Source organism: Oncorhynchus clarkii, chromosome 31 (genome assembly GCF_045791955.1).
Source record: "Oncorhynchus clarkii lewisi isolate Uvic-CL-2024 chromosome 31, UVic_Ocla_1.0, whole genome shotgun sequence".
In the NCBI taxonomy this organism is placed as follows: domain Eukaryota; kingdom Metazoa; phylum Chordata; class Actinopteri; order Salmoniformes; family Salmonidae; genus Oncorhynchus; species Oncorhynchus clarkii.
In genome coordinates this window covers 9149779-9166177 of record NC_092177.1, presented here as the reverse complement: position 1 = coordinate 9166177, position 16399 = coordinate 9149779, and the positions used below count along the sequence as shown (strand labels likewise).

Genomic DNA, 16399 nt, shown 5'->3' with positions numbered 1-16399 from the left:
TTGTCTGAATGGTATCATATTGTCTGAACGTTATCATCTTGTCTGAATGTTATCATCTTATCTGAATGTTATCACCTTGTCTGACTTGATGTGCTGTGTGTCTGCAGATTGAATGAATGTGTCACGATCGTCATATTGAGTAGACCAAAGCGCAGCGTGGTGTGAATGCATAATTTAATGAATGGACGAAAAAACACAAAGTACACTAAAACAAACAAAACAAACTAACCAGACGACCGTGACCGCTATAGAAACTGAGTGCTAACATGCAACATGACATAGAAAATAACCCACAAACCACAATACAAAACAGGTTACCTAAATATGGATTCCCAATCAGAGACAATGGCAAACACCTGCCACTGATTGAGAACCATACCAGGCCAAAACACATAGAAACAGACTAACTAGACATGCAACATAGAATGCCCACTCATATCACACCCTGACCAAACAAAACATAGAGACAAACAACTCAAATAATGTTCAGAGTGTGACAGAATGTTATCATCTTGTCTGAATGTTATCATCTTGTCTGAATTGTATCATCTTGTCTGAATGTTATCATCTTATCTGACTTGATGGGATGTGTGTCTGCAGATTGAATGAATGTTATCATCTTGTCTGAATGTTATCATCTTGTCTGACTTGATGTGCTGTGTGTCTGCAGATTGAATGAATGTTATCATCTTGTCTGAATGTTATCGCCTTGTGTGGATGTTATCATCTTGTCTGAATGTTATCATCTTTTCTGACTTGATGTGCTGTGTGTCTTCATATTGAATGAATGTTATCATCTTGTCTGAATGTTATCATCTTGTCTGAATGTTATCATCTTGTCTGACTTGATGTGCTGTGTGTCTGCAGATTGAATGAATGTTATCATCTTGTCTGAATGTTATCATCTTGTCTGAATGTTATCATCTTGTCTGAATGTTATCATCTTGTCTGAATGTTATCATCTTGTCTGAATGATATCATCTTGTCTGAATGTTATCATCTTGTCTGAATGTTATCATCTTGTCTGAATGTTATCATCTTGTCTGAATGTTATCATCTTTCTGAATGTTATCATCTTGTCTGAATGATATCATCTAATCTAACTTGATGTGCTGTGTCTCTGTAGATTGAATGATTGAATGTCTTGCTACCAACGTTCTATGAGAAATTATACGGATTGTCCAAACATTTGACACAATAAACTTTTGTTAAAAACTATATCCTATGTTATTATTAATACAGTATATCCTATGTTATTATTAATACAGTATATCCTATGTTAGTATTAATACAGTATATCCTATGTTAGTATTAATACAGTATATCCTATGTTAGTATTAATACAGTATATCTTATGTTAGTATTAATACACTATGTCCTATGTTATTATTAAGTACAGTGGGGCAAAAAAAGTATTTAGTCAGCCACCAATTGTGCAAGTTCTCCCACTTAAAAGGGAGAGGCCTGAAAAAAATCCAGAAAATCACATTGTAGGATTTTTAATGAATTTATTTGCAAATTATGGTGGAAAATAAGTATTTGGTCAATAACAAAAGTTTATCTCAATACTTTGTTATATACCCTTTGTTGGCAATGACAGAGGTCAAACGTTTTCTGTAAGTCTTCACAAGGTTTTCACACACTGTTGCTGGTATTTTGGCCCATTCCTCCATGCAGGTCTCCTCTAGAGCAATGATGTTTTGGAGCTGTTGCTGGGCAACATGGACTTTCAACTCCCTCCAAAGATTTTCTATGGGGTTGAGATCTGGAGACTGGCTAGGCCACTCCAGGACCTTGAAATGCTTCTTACGAAGCCAATCTTCGTTGCCCGGGCAGTGTGTTTGAGATCACTGTCATGCTGAAAGACCCAGCCACGTTTCATCTTCACTGCCCTTGCTGATGGAAGGAGGTTTTCACTCAAAATCTCACTATACATGGCCCCATTCATTCTTTCCTTTACACGGATCAGTCGTCCTGGTCCCTTTGCAGAAAAACAGCCCCAAAGCATGATGTTTCCACCCCCATACTTCACAGTAGGTATGGTGTTCTTTGGATGCAACTCAGCATTCTTTGTCCTCCAAACCCGACGAGTTGAGTTTTTACCAAAATTTATATTTTGGTTTCATCTGACCATATGACATTCTCCCAATCTTCTTCTGGATCATCCAAATGCTCTCTAGAAAACTTCAGACGGGCCTGGATATGTACTGGCTTAAGCAGGGTTACACGTCTGGCATTGCAGGATTTGAGTCCCTGGCGGCGTAGTGTGTTACTGATGGTAGGCTTTGTTACTTTGGTCCCAGCTCTCTGCAGGTCCCCCCGTGTGGTTCTGGGATTTTTGCTCACCGTTCTTGTGATCATTTTGACCCCACGGGGTGAGATCTTGCGTGGAGCCCCAGATCAAGGGAGATTATCAGTGGTCTTATATGTCTTCCATTTCCTAATAATTGCTTTCTTCAAACCAAGCTGCTTATTGCAGATCCAGTCTTCCCAGCCTGGTGCAGGTCTACAATTTTGTTTCTGGTGTCCTTTGACAGCTCTTTGGTCTTGGCCATAGTGGAGTTTGGAGTGTGACTGTTTGAGGTTGTGGACAGGTGTCTTTTATACTGATAACAAGTTCAAACAGGTGCCATTAATACAGGTAACGAGTGGAGGACAGAGGACCCTCTTAAAGAAGAAGTTAGAGGTCTGTGAGAGCCAGAAATCTTGCGTGTTTGTAGGTGACCAAATACTTATTTTCCACCATAATTTGCAAATAAATTCATAAAAAATCCTACAATGTGATTTTCTGGATTTTTTTTCTCATTTTGTCTGTCATAGTTGAAGTGTACCTACGATGAAAATTACAGGCCTCTCTCATCTTATTAAGTGGGATATCCTATGTTATTATTAATACACTATATCCTATTGATTGTATTAATTGGTTTTCCCTGTTCATTGCAAAGTTCACTGAACTACCAACATAAACCAATATAAGGATAACGCTGGAATGATACCATTGTATTTTGGCTGTTCGGTTCTAGTGGTCTGGACGGAAAGGTAGAAGATATTTTTATCTTCATTACGCTCATCCACCTGTCCCTTTAATTTGTTTCTCTGCGATGGAAACCGCTCATCCACCTGTCCCTTTAATTTGTTTCTCTGCGATGGAAACCGCTCACCCACCTGTCCCTTTAATTTGTTTCTCTGCGATGGAAACCGCTCATCCACCTGTCCCTTTAATTTGTTTCTCTGCGATGGAAACCGCTCATCCACCTGTCCCTTTAATTTGTTTCTCTGCGATGGAAACCGCTCATCCACCTGTCCCTTTAATTTGTTTCTCTGCGATGGAAACCGCTCATCCACCTGTCCCTTTAATTTGTTTCTCTGCGATGGAAACCGCTCATCCACCTGTCCCTTTAATTTGTTTCTCTGCGATGGAAACCGCTCATCCACCTGTCCCTTTAATTTGTTTCTCTGCGATGGAAACCGCTCATCCACCTGTCCCTTTAATTTGTTTCTCTGCGATGGAAACCGCTCATCCACCTGTCCCTTTAATTTGTTTCTCTGCGATGGAAACCGCTCATTCACCTGTCCCTTTAATTTGTTTCTCTGCAATGGAAACCGCTCATCCACCTGTCCCTTTAATTTGTTTCTCTGCGATGGAAACCGCTCATCCACCTGTCCCTTTAATTTGTTTCTCTGCGATGGAAACCGCTCATCTACCTGTCCCTTTAATTTGTTTCTCTGCGATGGAAACCGCTCATCCACCTGTCCCTTTAATTTGTTTCTCTGCGATCGAAACCGCTCATCCACCTGTCCCTTTAATTTGTTTCTCTGCGATGGAAACCGCTCATCCACCACCATCATTACTCGCCGGTGTTTGATATTTTGGTAGGATGTACGCATGCGCCTCTCATTGGGTTCTCGGAGCTTTTCGGAGTAAGTTGGATGCGCGTCCTCCTCACTCGCATCCCGAAAGCACATCGAACCTGTGACGATGGGGAAGCTCAGGAAACACCGCTTTGGAATGTTGACCTTTTCCTTCTTTTGTACTTTTATCTGCTGTGCGCAAAGGTAAATTGGTGATTGTGTTTTTACGCCCATTCTTCAAATCTTCATTGCATGGCATGTATCCTAGGCTATTTAAAGCGCCGTCCCGTTGTATCTTGTTTTTAAGTAGGTATTTGCTTGCAAACCACCTTATGTTCTGTCTTCGCCCTCAGCGCCAAAGATCTGAGGGATCCCAGTAACATGCCGCTGGTTAAAGACACGGTCGACAGACTGATGAAAGGCTACGACATTCGGTTGAGGCCAGATTTCGGAGGTAAGCAGGAAGACAAAAGGAAAGCAAATCGAGATGATGAATGTCATGTTTGCTGCCATTTATGACGTGCAGTGCAATACATGTTTAATGAATTGCTGCAAAAAAAAAACTCTGGTACAATTGTTCTCATCGTGATAAATCTTCCATCCATAGACTAGGCTACCTCTCCAATTACAGTGTTAATACAGTGTAATAGCCTTCCATCCAAATATAACACGTATTTTTCACGTCACCAAAAACCTTTTCCAATGTACCACCTTCAAATGATGAAATAAGACATGCTAGCCTATTCTGTATGGAGAAGAAGGCTCTTTAACTTGACGATCGATTCTATTCGCAGCGGGTAGCCTATTGAACTTCTGGTTGCCTACCATTCTGTTTGAATGGAAAATCATCAAGGGAGTTTCAAATGATGATGCCGATGATTATAGTCATTTTAATTGACAACGATGATCATTAAGACTGCATAAAACATGCATTATTTAAACTGATGATGAGAGAACTTGGTGACATATCATTGACAGCAACCTACTGGTAGAATAACGGTCACCACATTCTTATTTCTAAAAGGGAAAGAAAGAATTCCGTTCTCCTTTAATAACCTGCTTTTCTTCGCTTCACAGGTGCGCCGGTGGCCGTGGGGATGAATATAGACATAGCCAGCATAGACATGGTGTCTGAAGTCAATATGGTACGTGCATCATTATCATCCTCCTTACATGTTTCTCAGTATGCCTGGTTGAGTAGATTCGTATAGAGAAACCTATAACGCATTGTCAATCCATGTTTGACAGGGAACTTAATGCATGTCACGTTCTGCATTATGGGGAATTATGTTAACGACGTGTGGGGGGGAGTCTGATGTTAGTTTGATTCTATACAGGAATCGATTCTCAGCTCTGCATTTAGATGTTTTTTCCGGACATGGATGGTTGGTGTCTATTGGTTCCCATTTGAATTCGAAACACACGCTCACTGGCGCACTTCTACGGACATCCTTGCGTGCACAATCAACGCCGAGGCTGTGGCGTCTTCTGTTTCGGTTTCTTGTATCAAGCCATTGACTGCTATCATTTTGTTTGACATGATAGCGGCGCGCTATAACGCCAAAAATGAAGAAGATTAATGGAAAAACCGAGAGAATTCCCATTTTCTCTCATAGTACAAAAACATTTTCTTCAACGTGATTGTACCGCGCTCTCCTTTGGGAGAGGTATCTAGTTCCAGCTTCACTTCACTTTGAAGCGCGACGGGGGAGCGCATCATCTGCTACGTAAATGATCCCCCCTCCCCCTGTCAGATCATGAGCGATGACGTAGATATGTGTTAAATAGAACATGTCTGGACATTCGATGGTAATCACGAGGGTATTTAATCGAGCTCCACTACACAATGTTATGGGTATGTCCCTAATGGCACCCTACTCCATATGTAGTGAACTACTTTTGACCAGAGTCCCATGGGTCCTAGTCAAAAGTAGTGTACATTATAGGGAATAAAAAAAGTAGTGTACATTATAGGGAATTTAAAAAAGTAGTGTACAATATAGAGAATAGGGGTGTCATCTGTCTCCGTGCTGTAGAAAACCACTAGGTGCATAGAGATGGTATGAGGAGGATCTATCTCTCTCTCTCTCTCTCTCTCTCTCTCTCTCTCTCTCTCTCTGTGTGCTCTGTGCTCTGGATAAGAAATAGGCATCTTACGTAACATTGTATCAATGGTTTGCTCTGGAGGAGGCTTGTAGGGGAGAGTTCTGGTTCTGTTCTCCTTACCCAACTGATCCGTTGTTGCATTTGGCATGGTTTTTCCCAGTGGATTTTATTGCAAATATGTAATTGAATTTACCTGAGTGTACATTTTGCCCAGATAAGACTTGCGTGGCAAGACAGTACATTGTGTTAGTTGGTTAGATGGCTTGGTTGGTTGGGGCTTGATGCTGGAAACACAGTGAGTTGTGTGTTGCTGTGAAGTTTTATTCCTGTGTGGACCATGTGTACTGAATCACTGAGCTTGCTATAATGCTATAGGTCTGCCTGGATAAAAGCATCATCAGCTGAATTACCATAGTATTTCCTGTGAGGAAGGGATGTGGAAGTTAGTTTTGGTTAAAGAGGATGCAGCTAGGCTGAAATGATGAAAGGGCTGTGGGGTTCCTCTGGGATGTCAACCAGTGATCATCTCCTCCTCCCTTTCTCCCTCCCTCCTCTGACCTGGATTTCCACGTAAGCCACCTTTATCTCTCTAAAGGGTGATGTTACTTTAAAACTCAGAATCCACATCTACAGACGTTCATCTGTAATAAACAAAACACGGCTTCATACAGCCAGCCACTCAGTGTGTAACAAAACTGTGCACGAAAGAGCGAACAGAACAGATTAGTAGAGAGAGAGAGAGAGAGAGAGAGAGAAAGAGAGAGAGTACTGACGTCATGCCAACTCCCTGTAGCTATAAGAACATTCTCATTTCATTTCACGGAGGAGAGAGAATTGGCTTGCAGGGCAGGAGCATAAGCATGGTTCTCCTCTCATCCTCTATTCCTCTCCTCTCATCCTCTATTCCTCTCCTCTCATCCTCTCATCCTCTCCTCTCATCCTCTATTCCTCTCCTCTCATCCTCTATTCCTCTCCTCTCATCCTCTATTCCTCTCCTCTCATCCTCTCCTTTCATCCTCTATTCCTCTCCTCTCATCCTCTATTCCTCTCCTCTCATCCTCTCATCCTCTATTCCTCTCCTCTCATCCTCTCATCCTCTCCTCTCATCCTCTATTCCTCTCCTCTCATCCTCTCCTCTCATCCTCTATTCCTCTCCTCTCATCCTCTATTCCTCTCCTCTCATCCTCTCCTCTCATCCTCTATTCTTCTCCTCTCATCCTCTACTCTCATCCTCTATTCCTCTCATCCTCTACTCTCATCCTCTATTCCTCTCCTCTCATCCTCTATTCCTCTCCTCTCATCCTCTCATCCTCTCATCCTCTCCTCTCATCCTCTATTCCTCTCCTCTCATCCTCTCATCCTTTCCTCTCATCCTCTCATCCTCTCCTCTCATCCTCTATTCCTCTCCTCTCATCCTCTCCTCTCATCCTCTATTCCTCTCCTCTCATCCTCTATTCCTCTCCTCTCATCCTCTCATCCTCTCCTCTCATCCTCTATTCTTCTCCTCTCATCCTCTATTCCTCTCCTCTCATCCTCTCTTCTTCTCCTCTCATCCTCTCATCCTCTCCTCTCATCCTCTATTCCTATCCTCTCTTCCTCTACTCTCATCCTCTATTCCTCTCCTCTCATCCTCTATTCCTCTCCTCTCATCCTCTCCTCTCATCCTCTCTTCTTCTCCTCTCGTCCTCTCATCCTCTCCTCTCATCCTCTATTCCTCTCCTCTCTTCCTCTACTCTCATCCTCTATTCCTCTCCTCTCATCCTCTATTCCTCTCCTCTCACCCTCTCCTCTCATCCTCTATTCCTCTCCTCTCATCCTCTATTCCTCTCCTCTCATCCTCTCTTCCTCTCCTCTCATCCTCTATTCTTCTCCTCTCATCCTCTCCTCTCATCCTCTATTCCTCTCCTCTCATCCTCTCTTCCTCTCCTCTCATCCTCTATTCTTCTCCTCTCATCCTCTACTCTCATCCTCCATTCTTCATCTCTCATCCTCTACTCTCATCCTCTATTCCTCTCCTCTCTTCCTCTCCTAAAAACGGCTGCACGGCCGACGCATTTAGACGAAATGAAAACTGCCAAAAATATGATCTCTCTCCCTCCCTCCCTCTCTCGCTCTCTCCCTCTCTCCCTCTCTCCAATCTCCTTCATTCTCCCTCTCTCTCTCTCTCTCTCTCTCTCTCTCTCTCTCTCTCTCTCTCCCTCTCTCTCTCTCTCTCTGTCTCTCTCTATGTCTTTTCCCCTCTTCCTCATTCTCCCCTCTCTCCATCGTCCCACACATAGTCATTATTACCTTCTGAATGTGAATCCTCCTCTCATGGTTATGTAACAACCTTCCTTCTAACAACAGACAGGTTGGTGGTACAGGAGTTCCTCTCTGTCTCCTCTAACAACAGACAGGTTGGTGGTACTGGAGTTCCTCTCTGTCTCCTCTAACAACAGACAGGTTGGTGGTACAGGAGTTCCTCTCTGTCTCCTCTAACAACAGACAGGTTGGTGATACTGGAGTTCCTTTCTGTCTCCTCTAACAACAGACAGGTTGTTGGTACTGGAGTTTCAGAGCCAGCTTCAAACAGACAGGTTGTTGGTGGTACTGGAGTTTCAGAGCCAGCTTCAAACAGACAGGTTGTTGGTGGTACTGGAGTTTCAGAGCCAGCTTCAAACAGACAGGTTGTTGGTGGTACTGGAGTTTCAGAGCCAGCTTCAAACAGACAGGTTGTTGGTGGTACTGGAGTTTCAGAGCCAGCTTCAAACAGACAGGTTGTTGGTGGTACTGGAGTTTCAGAGCCAGCTTCAAACAGACAGGTTGTTGGTGGTACTGGAGTTTCAGAGCCAGCTTCAAACAGACAGGTTGTTGGTTGCTCCTCTGTCGTTCTCCTTCTCAGATCTCTAGTCTTGAAGACTGAAGTTGCATCCAGAGTTGGAGTCATTTCCATTTAAGTTCCAGTCGATTCATAAAGCAAACCAAATTTCAAATGCCCATTCCAAATGTTTCTAATTCAAAGGGTTAGGGTCATACAGAATGCTTTATTTGGGAATTTCAGTGTTCTTCCTGAGTTGACTGGAATTGAAATGGATTGACGGCAACCCTGGTTGCATCCAAAATGGCACTCTATATATGAAATGCACTTCTTCAGGGCTTTGGTTAAGGTCATGGCTAAAAGAAAGGCACCATATAGAAGGAATAAGTTGCCATTTCAGATGAGTGGTTTGAATTTCAGCTCCTTCCTGGTCATCATGTCTTCCTTGACATCCCAGGGTAGCCCACAAGAAATCACTGGAGCAAAAGTCTGATTTTGAAAAATAAGGAACCATATAATTAAGCAATAATACTGTACATGAGAGGCCATGTGTTATGATATATATTTTTTATCATGGCTGTGATGTGGTCATGGCCACGAGGTTGTCAAAGTGGCCTTTTTAGGCGCTCTCTGGTCGTTAGTTCTATTTGTATGGACTGCCATGTAAAGCAAAACTACCCAAGCGCTGTTTGATAGTTTCAGAACCTTGGTTTCTAGGGACGCTGTCCATGGTTCTGAAAACAGCGCACCTCCGGTCCACGCACAGGAAAATGTCATGTCAGATGGAAACATTGTATAGAGGCACTGTCCATGGTTCTGAAAACAACGCTGAAAATTTTATCAAAGACATTGACACATCAGATCAGAATAGAAACCACAAATAGTTTTTTTTCCCCGGATGGTCACAGTATCGACAGCTATTTATTTGCACATTTCCACAGGGCAGAGCTCGTTCCCCCAGGTTCTCATACATGCTGCCACAACTATTCTACACTATCTGTCTCTCTGCAGTGATTTTCTGTGGTTCTTGGTGTCTTTCTTTTTAGGTCTTCTTTTATTTTGAATGAGTCTGGCTTCAGTTTGCCTTTTCCTTCATTTCCTCTTCGGCCAAATTGCAACTGCAAATCAAATCAAACCTTATTCAGTTGGTGGCGTAGGAAACTCCGGAGAATATGATCCATCTCCTGTTGCGAAACAGATCGATGTTTATCCCCTCGTCCGACAGCCATTCTAGAAAGCACTTCACCGCCCAGTTGGTTTGTCTTGTCTTGTAGTTTCTTCATTTCTCTCATTTTCTTTGTCGTTTATAGCAGCTGATTTCTCCATGTCTATAATGTTAACACTAGGCTCAGGTTACTGGTTCATGTCTATAATGTTAACACTAGACTCAGGTTACTGGTTCATGTCTATAATGTTAACACTAGACTCAGGTTACTGGTCCATCTATAATGTTAACACTAGGCTCAGGTTGCTGGTCCATCTATAATGTTAACACTAGACTCAGGTTACTGGTCCATCTATAATGTTAACACTAGACTCAGGTTACTGGTCCATCTATAATGTTAACACTAGGCTCAGGTTGCTGGTCCATCTATAATGTTAACACTAGACTCAGGTTACTGGTCCATCTATAATGTTAACACTAGGCTCAGGTTGCTGGTCCATCTATAATGTTAACACTAGACTCAGGTTACTGGTCCATCTATAATGTTAACACTAGGCTCAGGTTGCTGGTCCATCTATAATGTTAACACTAGACTCAGGTTACTGGTCCATCTATAATGTTAACACTAGGCTCAGGTTGCTGGTCCATCTATAATGTTAACACTAGACTCAGGTTACTGGTCCATCTATAATGTTAACACTAGGCTCAGGTTGCTGGTCCATCTATAATGTTAACACTAGACTCAGGTTGCTGGTTCATGTCTATAATGTTAACACTAGGCTCAGGTTGCTGGTCCATCTATGATGTTAACACTAGACTGAGGTTGCTGGTTCATGTCTATAATGTTAACACTAGGCTCAGGTTGCTGGTCCATCTATGATGTTAACACTAGACTGAGGTTGCTGGTTCATGTCTATAATGTTAACACTAGACTCAGGTTACTGGTCCATCTATAATGTTAACACTAGGCTCAGGTTGCTGGTCCATCTATAATGTTAACACTAGACTCAGGTTGCTGGTCCATCTAAAATGTTAACACTAGGCTCAGGTTGCTGGTCCATCTATAATGTTAACACGAAACTCAGGTTGCTGGTCCATCTATAATGTTAACACTAGACTCAGGTTGCTGGTTCATGTCTATAATGTTAACACTAGACTCAGGTTACTGGTTCATGTCTATAATGTTAACACTAGACTCAGGTTGCTGGTCCATCTATAATGTTAACACTAGACTCAGGTTGTTGGTCCATCTATAATGTAAACACTAGACTCAGGTTGCTGGTTCATGTCTATAATGTTAACACTAGACTCAGGTTGCTGGTCCATCTATAATGTTAACACTAGACTCAGGTTGCTGGTTCATGTCTATAATGTTAACACTACACTCAGGTTGCTGGTTCATGTCTATAATGTTAACACTAGACTCAGGTTGCTGGTCCATCTATAATGTTAACACTAGGCTCAGGTTGCTGGTCCATCTATAATGTTAACACTAGACTCAGGTTGCTGGTCCATCTATAATGTTAACACTAGACTCAGGTTGCTGGTCCATCTATGATGTTAACACTAGACTCAGGTTGCTGGTCCATCTATGATGTTAACACTAGGCTCAGGTTGCTGGTCCATCTATAATGTTAACACTAGACTCAATTTGCTCGTCCATCTATGATGTTAACACTAGACTCAGGTTGCTAGACCCAGACAGGATGACCACATCAGTGACTCAACACACCCAGGTGAGAGAGCCCCAGTAAGCCAGTGACTCAGCCCCTGTAATAGGGTTAGAGGCAGAGAATCCCAGTGGAAAGAGGGGAACCAGCCAGGCAGAGACAGCAAGGGCGGTTCGTTGCTCCAGAGCCTTTCCGTTCACCTTCCCACTCCTGGGCCAGACTACACTCAATCATATGACCCACTGAAGAGATGAGTCTTCCGTAAAGACTTAAAGGTTGAGACCGAGTTTGCGTCTCTGACATGGGTAGGCAGACCGTTCCATAAAAATAGAGCTCTATAGGAGAAAGCCCTGCCTCCAGCTGTTTGCTTATAAATTCTAGGGACAATTAGGAGGCCTGCGTCTTGTGACCGTAGCGTACGTGTAGGTATGTACGGCAGGACCAAATCAGAGAGATAGGTAGGAGCAAGCCCATGTAATGCTTTGTAGGTTAGCAGTAAAACCTTGAAATCAGCCCTTGCTTTGACAGGAAGCCAGTGTAGGGAGGCTAACACTGGAGTAATTGTCACACCCTGACCAGAGTTTGCTTTGTATGTTTCTATGTTTTGGTTGGTCAGGGTGTGATCTGAGTGGGCATTCTATGTTACATGTCTAGTTTGTCTAGTTCTATGTTTGGCCTGATATGGTTCTCAATCAGAGGCAAGTGTTAGTCATTGTCTCTGATTGGGAACCATATTTAGGTAGCCTGTTTGGTGTTGGGTTTTGTGGGTGATTGTTCGTGTCTCTGTGTTTGCACCAGATAGGACTGTTTTAGGTTTTCTCACGTTTGTTGTTTTGTTAGTTTATTCATGTATAGTTTCTTTATTAAAGAACAATGAATAACAACCACGCTGCATTTTGGAGAACCGTTACAGTAATATGATCAAATATTTTGGTTCTAGTCAGGATTCTAGCAGCCGTATTTAGCACTAACTGAAGTTTATTTAGTGCTTTATCCGGGTAGCCCGGAAAGTAGAGCATTGCAGTAGTCTAACCTAGAAATGACAAAAGCATGGATACATTTTTCTGCATCATTTTTGGACAGAAAGTTTCTGATTTTTGCAATGTTATGTAGATGGAAAAAAGCTGTCCTTGAAATGGTCTTGATATGTTCTTCAGAAGAGAGATCAGGGTCCAGAGTAACGCCGAGGTCCTTCAGTTTTATTTGAGACGACTGTACAACCATTAAGATTAATTGTCAGATTCAACAGAAGATCTCTTTGTTTCTTGGGACCTAGAACAAGCATCTCTGTTTTGTCCGAGTTTAAAAGTAGAACGTTTGCAGCCATCCACTTCCTTATGTCTGAAACACATGCTTCTAGCAAGGGCAATTTTGGGGCTTCACCATGTTTCATTGAAATGTACAGCTGTGTGTCATCCGCATAGCAGTGAAAGTTAACATTAAGTTTTCGAATGACATCCCCAAGAGGTAAAATATATAGTGAAAACAATAGTGGTCCTAAAACGGAACCTTGAGGAACACCGAAATTTACAGTTGATTTGTCAGAGGACAAACCATTCACAGAGACAAACTGATATCTTTCCGACAGATAAGATCTAAACCAGGCCAGAACTTGTCAGTGTAGACCAATTTGGGTTTCCAATATCTCTAAAAGAATGTGGTGATCGATGGTATCAAAAGCAGCACTAAGGTCTAGGAGCACGAGGACAGATGCAGAGCCTCGGTCTGATGCCATTAAAAGGTCAGACACATCACTATAACCCCCCCACCAGACACATCCCTATAACCCCCACTCACCAGACACATCCATATACCCCCCCACCAGACACATCCCTATAACCCCCCCACCAGACACATCCCTATAAAACCCACTCACCAGACACATCCCTATACCCCCCCACCAGACACATCCCTATAACCCCCCCACCAGACACATCACTATAACCCCCCCACCCCACCAGACACATCCCTATAACCCCCCCACCAGACACATCCCTATAACCCCCACCCCCCAGACACATCACTATAACCCCCCCACCCCCCCAGACACATCACTATAACCCCCCTCCCCACCAGACACATCACTATAACCCCCCCACCCCACCAGACACATCCCTATAACCCCCCCACCAGACACATCCCTATAACCCCCACCCCCCCAGACACATCACTATAACCCCCCCCACCCCCCCAGACACATCACTATAACACCCCTCCCCACCAGACACATCCCTATAATCCCCCCCCCCCACCAGACACATCACTATAACCCCCCCAGACACATCACTATAACCCCCCCACCAGACACATCCCTATAACCCCCCCACCAGACACACCACTATAACCCCCCCCCCCCCCCCCACCAGACACATCCCTATAACCCCCCCCACCAGACACATCCCTATAACCCCCCCACACATTCCTCCTCTCCATGTGTTCCAGTAATCCATTGTTTCTTATCAGGGTCCTGGGGGCCTATCTAATCCATTGTTTCCTATCAGGGTCCTGGGGGCCTATCTAATCCATTGTTTCCTATCAGGGTCCTGGGGGCCAATCTAATCCATTGTTTCCTATCAGGTTCCTGGGGCCCAAACTAATCCATTGTTTCCTATCAGGGTCCTGGAGGCCAAACTAATCCGTTGTTTCCAATCAGGGTCCTGGGGCCAAACTAATCCATTGTTTCCAATCAGGGTCCTGGGGCCAAACTAATCCATTGTTTCCTATCAGGGTCCTGGGGGCCAAACTAATCTATTGTTTCCTATCAGGGTCCTGGGGGCTAAACTAATCCGTTGTTTCCAATCAGGGTCCTGGGGCCCAAACTAATCCGTTGTTTCCAATCAGGGTCCTGGGGGCCAAACTAATCCATTGTTTCCTGTCAGGGTCCTGGGGGCCAAACTAATCTGTTGTTTCCAATCAGGGTCATGGGGCCCAAACTAATCCATTGTTTCCTATCAGGGTCCTGAGGGCCAAACTAATCCATTTATTTCCAGTCAGGGTCCTGTGGTTCAAACTAAACCTTTGTTTCCAGTCAGGGTCCTGAGGGCCAAACTAAACCTTTGTTTCCAGTCAGGGTCCTGTGGGCCAAACTAAACCTTTGTTTCCAGTCAGGGTCCTGTGGGCCAAACTAATCCATTGTTTCCAGTCAGGGTCCTGAGGGCCAAACTAATCCATTGTTTCCAGTCAGGGTCATGAGGGCCAAACTAAACCTTTGTTTCCAGTCAGGGTCCTGTGGGCCAAACTAAAGTCTTGTTCTATCCCTGCACTAACACCTGACTGGTGCTGCTCCCTCACCCCTTAGTGCTGGAAGACCGGTGACAGGGTGTTATTGGATTTTTATCAATAATGACTAAATGAGGTATACTGCACTATAACTGGCAAGAATTCTACCCTGTCTTTCTTGTAGTATTAAATAATGTTTGTTCATTTGGAAGGGGTTATATGGCATTTACCTAGGAAGAAAGGAATGTATGTGGAGATAAGAAGAGGACAGGGAGGGCTCCTCCAGAGTTATAGTGTCTGGGGGAGCCTGGAACGGTCAGCTGAGGGGTTATAAACTGTGGTTAGACTCATAAGAAAATCCATGTTGGTGTGTATGCATGTGCGTAGTTTAGGAGGGTATAAGAAGGAATGTATTTGTGAAAACTTGAGAGCTCTCGCAAATAAATCGGGATCTGATCAATTGTGAGCTGGGAATTCTGTCTGTTTTATTGAAGACCAGAACTTTACAACCTCTGGGTATCAGACAGATAAATATAATTGGAGTTTATGAACACGGATTAAATAATTACATGACACAGGGCCTGCACACACACATACACACACACACACACACACACACACACACACACACACACACACACACACACACACACACACACACACACACACACACACACACACACACACACACACACACACACACAGGTGGTCTCTAGAGAAGCATCAAAGGTCAGCTGTGTTGTGGGGCAATGCAAGCCTTTAGGTCAGCCTGCCCTGCCGACCGGGTCGCACTAGGCACGTGTAACACATGGTGCAGCACACGGGGCTGTGTGAAGCTCACTCCTCGGCCTGAAGTGAATAGCTAGCTGGTGAGACGCTTCAGGAGGGTGGTCACGTGTGGGAGGTCCTGGGTTCCAGCCTTGCTGTGAGACGAATTAGGAGGAAGCTGTACTCGCTAAGCAAGCAGTGTGACATCTGTTAAGCACGCACACACACACACAGCGAGCCAGTGTCCAGGTGGCCATGACAGCCGGATCTCCATGACATTATAACACGGGCTAAAGGCTCAGCGGGAGTCAGAGAAGAGACTTTGTGCTCTGTGTGTGTGTCACTGTGTGTGTGTGTGTGTGTGTGTGTCACTGTGTGTGTGTCACTGTGTGTGTGTGTGTGTGTGTGTCACTGTGTGTGTGTCACTGTGTGTGTGTGTGTGTCACTGTGTGTGTGTCACTGTGTGTGTGTCACTGTGTGTGTGTGTGTGTCACTGTGTGTGTGTCACTGTGTGTGTGTCACTGTGTGTGTGTCACTGTGTGTATGTGTGTCTCACTGTGTGTGTGTGTGTGTGTCACTGTGTGTGTGTCACTGTGTGTGTGTGTCACTGTGTGTGTGTGTGTGTGTGTGTCACTGTGTGTGTGTCACTGTGTGTGTGTGTGTCACTGTGTGTATGTGTCACTGTGTGTGTCACTGTGTGTGTGTGTGTCACTGTGTGTGTGTGTGTGTGTGTGTGTCACTGTGTGTGTGTCACTGTGTGTGTGTCACTGTGTGTGTGTGTCACTGTGTGTGTCACTGTGTGTCACTGTGTGTGTGTGTGTG

At 44.0% G+C, this 16399-nt stretch overlaps 1 protein-coding gene across 2 annotated transcripts in view; it reads left to right on the top strand.

Annotated features, from left to right (window-relative positions):
* Positions 1 to 3947: 3947 nt before the first annotated feature.
* The window catches only part of LOC139390505 (gamma-aminobutyric acid receptor subunit beta-2-like), an 85365-nt gene continuing 72913 nt past the window's right edge, over positions 3948 to 16399 (top strand). For both annotated transcript variants that reach the window (XM_071137649.1, XM_071137648.1), the window contains exons 1-3: positions 3948 to 4056; positions 4206 to 4306; positions 4930 to 4997. In XM_071137649.1, the coding sequence (XP_070993750.1) occupies positions 3980 to 4056; positions 4206 to 4306; positions 4930 to 4997 (246 nt within the window). In that variant the 5' untranslated portion in view covers positions 3948 to 3979. The remainder of the gene's footprint in view (positions 4057 to 4205; positions 4307 to 4929; positions 4998 to 16399) is intronic.